Genomic DNA, 6,049 nt, shown 5'->3' with positions numbered 1-6,049 from the left:
TTCAGTGCAGTTAAAAATGTTCTCTTTTCCCTGCGAATTCTCTTTACAGTATATGTGCCTCTGACTGGTACAAATAAAACAAAAGTGAGCTAATATTGTTATAAACTGTTCTGTTTCATTGTGTGCTAAGCAGTTTTGCAAACAGTGTTTCATATACATGTAAGTTGTAGAGGCCTATGCCCGCCCGGGCCGGCCTCAAGGGCGTCTAAAATGGTCAAGCTGAGATCAATGCTGATTCCAAGTTGGTCAAACAGATTTTTCAGATAAAGTGCCTGATCAAGAGTGCAATACTTATCTGAAACACTTGGTTTCTTAACCAGCTTAAGGAGGATTATCACATCACAGGACAAGAAAAAGGGCAAATAAAATAGTGTCACCTGTTTTGCTGATGGGGTCATGCCCATCTGCACTACTATTACTGCTCTGCTAATGTTTTCTTCCTGCATTTTGTTACAATACCTGCAAAAGTCACCAAATGAAATTTAAGACAGAATTCCACTAAAAGGAAAAGATTGCCTAAATGGAAACACCCGTCTGACGAGTGATCAAGTGCTTACATTGTGTACTAAAAAATTGCAAGCAGGAAAGTATGGTATAGTCATCTCACTATTTTAATAGAGGACTTGTGTTGGACAACAAATTTCGATCTACTCAAATTATCTTCTCTGTCACCTCAATATAATCACGAATAACAGTTGTGCACCACAAATATAGTGAAGGAACATTAATGTATTAAAGACATACATTTGAACTGCAGGAATGAAAAAAGTAAGTTTTGAGATCATCGCAGGTATGAACGCTACTTTTGCAGTAATGGAAAGAAAGCCAGAAAGTCAGGCTTTCCTTTCATTACTGCTAAAGAAGCGTTCATAACTGCAATGATCTCAAAACTTACTTGCCACAAATATATGCACAGTAACTCACTGTTTAATTGTCTTTATTCCAACTTTTGGTTCATCCGGAAAAAAGACAAACATCTGATCTGTAGAATAACCAAAGAGCTACAATAGTACAAATGAGTCACACAAAACACAGAGAAATGTGTTTCTTCAACAAACCCTTGTAATTAGTTCTACGAGATATTCAATTTGCACCTACATTCATGTACCTGAGATAACTCTCTTTCAATATTTCAAATACTATATAAACCTTTTTAAAATTTAGCAACACTGTAAAATGCATCAATTTAATTCAAAATAATTATCATAGTTTTTCATTTAAATCCCACTTTACTGTTGTCTTTATTAGTTTTTTATTAGTTAGTTTCATTGTTAGTTTTTCCAGATGAAGAGCCAATTAAGCATTGTATATACTGTAATAGTAATAATAATATCATTATTCACCGGTTTCGGTGAATAACAATAATAACAATATCATTATTATTATTATTAATTATCAATAAACTGGTACCATACAAAGAGAAAGCAGGGCTGATATGAGCAGGCCAGGAGAGTCAGGAAAAGAAAAAGTAATTGCTAAAGATGGCAAAAGCATGCCATTTGCTTGCCAATGGCTTGTATGACCACTGCTTGCATTGACAAGGGTACTTAATATACATGTATTTCCTTCCTTAAAAATTTGGGCACGGAACAAAAACCTGTGAACATGTTGCTGACAAAGGAAATAGAAAGACAATAGAAATACATGTATTACCACTACAGACAATCCATTCTTACCTGTTGGATCATCATTATGAGCAACCAATATGGACAAATCGCTTCTTGATGGTCTACCCTCACTAAAATGAAATAACGCTACTTAGAAACTGAACAAAAAAATTAATATCATTACAATGATTCATTGACATTTGACAATATTACAGTGTGTTCACTGAAACCGGGGCCATCCAGATCATGAAAACCTATCAGAGGGCAGGGCTGGAACAATAGATTCCAACATTATTTTTCAGATCCAGAGAATCAAATGTCTGGTACAAAACAACGAAACCTTATTCCTTGACTAATGATGCTTTAGTGACGATACACGTAGTTTAGTGACTATTGGGTCAGTTGGTGTAAATTATCTCAGTGGGCCCCGGTTTCAGTGAATGCACCGTAAAAGTGTCCTAATTTACGTGCAGCAGATTTGCACAGTCCTAAAGTACATCTCAATAAAGTTTCATAGAAGCGACACAAGCCTTCACACTGAACACTTATACAAAGAGCTAATCTACATCTATTATCTTATGTCAAAAATTAGTTTTTCAATGTAAACACTTCACCCTGCCAGCTCTGCTGATACCTTCATTGTGTTGAAATAAAAATATTCATTTCAGGGGAAGAATGACATTGAAGAATAGTTTCGTTTGGGTAAGCACAGCAATGAGAGAACTAGAACCCCAAAGCCCCATCCCAGACTCCTGTCACAAGGAAAAATTTGCTCTCTACTCTCCTCCAAAAGGCTTTTCCCCACATACTACAGTTTTCCCTCTCATCGTAAAGTAACATTATTTTGATATGATCTGCAGTCTTCCCGGTTTGTAGAATGATAGTTAACAACTATTCACTGAAGTGGAGGCGGCTGGTTGTGGATATTTATCAAGCTGCGAAGGTGGTGGTGGTGGTGGTATAGTTAAAACAGTGGGACAATATAGCACATTTATTCCTCCAACTATGTTATTACAATATTTTGGGGTGCAAATCCAATGGGAGTTTCTCAGAGGTTTGACTTTATTTGAGTAGCCAATCAGAGTGCACATTCAACACTATCCACTGTTTTAGTATATAATAAAATGGGTTAAGACTTAAATTGATTAGTACTTCACAAGGATGGCCTATTTGCACCCCAGCATGTTCTCCCATACAGCTTGTACAGGTTAAAAAGGCACCTGATATCATGGCTGGTTTTTGGTGAGGAAGACTGGATAATCCAGAAACGGGTCCAGAACATAGCACCTCATTTAATCACAGGAACCAGTCAGCGAGACCATATTACCCCGGCCAGTTCTTAAGAACCTGCATTGGCTTCCTGTTAGCTAACGTATCACTTCTAAGATTTTACTCTCAATCTATAAAAAATTCTGAATGGCAAATCACCTAGCTATCTTACTTCGCTTATCAGTTTTTATAAACCAGTTCAGTCTTTACGTTCATCCAATCATTTACATTGTACTTCCACAAGTTCCAAACGTCATGACAGCCACTTATGGTCAAAGACCCTTCTCTTACTGCGCCCTGAAACTATGGAACAGTCTGCCTCACTCTAAAAGTCTGAGACTGTCACTATTCTTAAGAAGAAAGTTAAAACATTTCTTTCTTGCGATTATTTTAACCCTTAGATAGTCATACAATTTTACTAAGTTATTTTTTAGTTACATTATATATATAATTGAGTTATGGAAATTTCCTTTTTAGCTTCCCACTGTAAGCGCATTGAGAATTTTAAATAAATTGACAAATACTTTGTTATTATTACTATTATATGTAATTATTTAAAAAAAAAAACATCATCAGAGCAGGGATGAGAATGGCCAAAACTCAGCCTGGCATTCATCTCAATGACCATGATATGTACGATGGACCAGGAGGGTCACAGTTCAGTTTTAATTTTGCACAGTCCAGTTTTAATTTTATTCACAGTCCAGTTTTAATTTTATTCACAGTCCAGTTTTAATTTTGTGAGTCATCACCAGTTCTCTTTGGGAGGCAGTGTGGCCCAGTGGTTAGGGCGCTTGCCTTGAGATTCGGAAATCCCGGGTTCAAGACCCGCTCTGACCACTCGTTGAATTTGATCCTGGTAGTCCCTAGTTCAACTTCCCAGCTGCACTTGTAAATAGCCAACTGGTTTGCCTCCGGCCAGTTGGGATTCTTAACAGCTGTTGTTGTTGTTGTTCTGTTCTGTCATTTCGTTGTGTTTCATTGGCCCTGAAAAGCCCCTATGGGGAACGGTCAATTAAGTACATGTATGTATTGTATTGTATTGTATTGTATCAGAAACCCATAAGGGTTGAAACGTGTAACGGCCCCTTGTGTGCTTGGAAACAAGCTTCTGAATATTCGATTTGCTAAGTACCATATTTGGAACAACAAGAGCGAGGGGTTTCCAAATATGGTACTTAGCAATGAAACATTCAACCAATCAGTTCGCACTGGATATTCGGAAGCTGTGAACGCGCGTTACACGTTTCAACCCTTATGGGTTTCTGATTGTATTGTATTGTATCTCTTACTGGTGACCGGTACCTGTGCATTGTTTTCAACCCTAACCCTAACTCTAACCCTAAAAGCTAACCTGAGGCCTAAAAGCTTTTGTTTAGGACTAATTAGGCCTAAGGTTAGCTTTTATGAATGTTTAGGATACTTTCTGTATTGGTAAAACAATAACCTGTAACCTGTGAGAGAACTGATGACGACTCACAAAATTAAAACTGGACCGTGAATAAAATTAAAATTGCACTGTGACCCTCCTGGGCCATCGAAGATATGACCTCTGTCCACAATCATAGTATATGGGTCACTCATCCACGTACATGTGTGTATTAACCCTATCCAGCAAGACAAATAGACAACAATGGTTATCACATCACCTTGGTCTATCACCAAACTGTTCCGTAAATTGATCTAAAGTTTGATCTAATTCATCTTGAGTGACAAGGTATCCTCTGTCATGACACATCTAAAACAATCATTGAAATTATTAGCAGTGATTAAGTGTATTTATCTTCCAGAAATGTATTTCACTGGTCCACCAGATATAGACTCATGCACAGACATTTTTTTGGCTTCTTGTACAATCTCCCCACACCCTCCCCCCATAAATGACCAGTTTTAAAAAAAGTAAGCAGAGTCAGCTGCTTGTTTCAAGAGAGGTTCATAGGAAGCTACAAGTGATGAAACCTCAATAATATCAGCTTGGGAGGTGAAGCTACCTATAATTGTAAATTCAAGTTTTTTATCAAGCTAAAAGCATAGACTGCTTTGCAACTGCTTTTGACAGATTATCTTACAACACTTTACAAGACTGAAATTCTTCACAGTAATAGACCCAACTTTAGCAGCCGTGGAATGAAAGCCTGAAAAACTCAGGCTTGAGCAAGATTTAAGCCCATGTCCTTTTGCGATACAGTTGCAGTGATCTACCAATTATTGAGCTGGCATGCCATCTTCGAGCTGGCCATTTTATAACTTCATAATAAACCCTTACAGGATGGAAATATATGTTACCCAGTTCCCATGTGGCTTCAATAATAATTAATAGAGTACCAACGTCAGGCATTCAAAGCCCATTCAATTCTGAATTTCTTTGGCCTTTTCTTTCACTACTGCTAAAATAGTGCTAACGACAAAGATCTTAGATCTCAGTTCAATGTCTTTCTTTTATGCTCATTGGCTCTCGCACATGTTGCAAGGCTCTTCTATCTTAAGAAAGTGACAGCAGCCCAAGAACTCGACACAAGGAAACTGTCAATGTTACCTTCAATCTGCGAGGTGACTATCTACTATAGGGTACAAATCATCCCATGTAGTTGCTACGTAAGCTTACATGTATGAAGACAACTGCAAAAACTAGAGTTATCTCACATTGTAGGTTATTCTGAAGACCTCTGCGTCATTACCTTCTAACTAACGACAAAAACATATCGGTAAAAGCGAAGCATCAACATTTTAGCTTTCTAAACGCATTCATCACAAGCTAGACAGACTTTTTCAAATTTCTCCAATTCAGTACCAGCTGTGAAATATATATGCCGCCATTTTCTTTCAGATTCAGTTTCAATGCACATTCTACTAGTACTGTATTGGTTCCAGACGAAAATGAAAAGAATTTACCTGCATAACAGTCTTTCTGATTTTCCAGAACTTATAAGTTAATTCGGTATCGTCCATTTTGTGCGAAGATACTCAAATCGGGCTAAATTTGAGCACACGACTGCACGAACCGGTGAAACGGAGCCTGCAATGCGAAGTTCAGCAATTAATGTCACGCACCCAGTACGTTATGTAACACACAATGTAAAGGACATGCTGAAGGTGAAAGGTGGGATCCTTGCTGGAAAAGGTATATGAGTGTTTTACTTTGTAGTAACATTAACAAATAGCGGCGTGTAATG

General features: G+C 37.6%; 1 protein-coding gene and 1 long non-coding RNA gene across 2 annotated transcripts in view; one reads left to right on the top strand and one right to left on the bottom strand.

Annotated features, from left to right (window-relative positions):
• The window catches only part of LOC138024318 (DNA-directed RNA polymerases I, II, and III subunit RPABC1), a 14,462-nt gene extending 8,570 nt beyond the window's left edge, over window positions 1–5,892 (bottom strand). Inside the window, exons 1-5 of the mRNA XM_068871475.1 lie at window positions 5,769–5,892; window positions 4,526–4,614; window positions 1,677–1,738; window positions 925–982; window positions 378–459 (exon numbers count right to left, since the gene is read on the bottom strand). Coding sequence (XP_068727576.1) covers window positions 378–459; window positions 925–982; window positions 1,677–1,738; window positions 4,526–4,614; window positions 5,769–5,825 — 348 coding nt within the window. The 5' untranslated portion in view covers window positions 5,826–5,892. The remainder of the gene's footprint in view (window positions 1–377; window positions 460–924; window positions 983–1,676; window positions 1,739–4,525; window positions 4,615–5,768) is intronic.
• A 72-nt stretch (window positions 5,893–5,964) lies between these two features.
• Window positions 5,965–6,049, top strand: part of LOC138024319 (uncharacterized) — a 45,141-nt gene continuing 45,056 nt past the window's right edge. Inside the window, exon 1 of the long non-coding RNA XR_011126976.1 lies at window positions 5,965–5,997. This is a non-coding gene — a long non-coding RNA (uncharacterized lncRNA). The remainder of the gene's footprint in view (window positions 5,998–6,049) is intronic.

This window comes from Montipora capricornis, chromosome 11 (genome assembly GCF_036669925.1).
Source record: "Montipora capricornis isolate CH-2021 chromosome 11, ASM3666992v2, whole genome shotgun sequence".
In the NCBI taxonomy this organism is placed as follows: domain Eukaryota; kingdom Metazoa; phylum Cnidaria; class Anthozoa; order Scleractinia; family Acroporidae; genus Montipora; species Montipora capricornis.
Note: the sequence above shows the minus strand (reverse complement) of the source record. Positions and strands in the feature narration are given on the sequence as shown.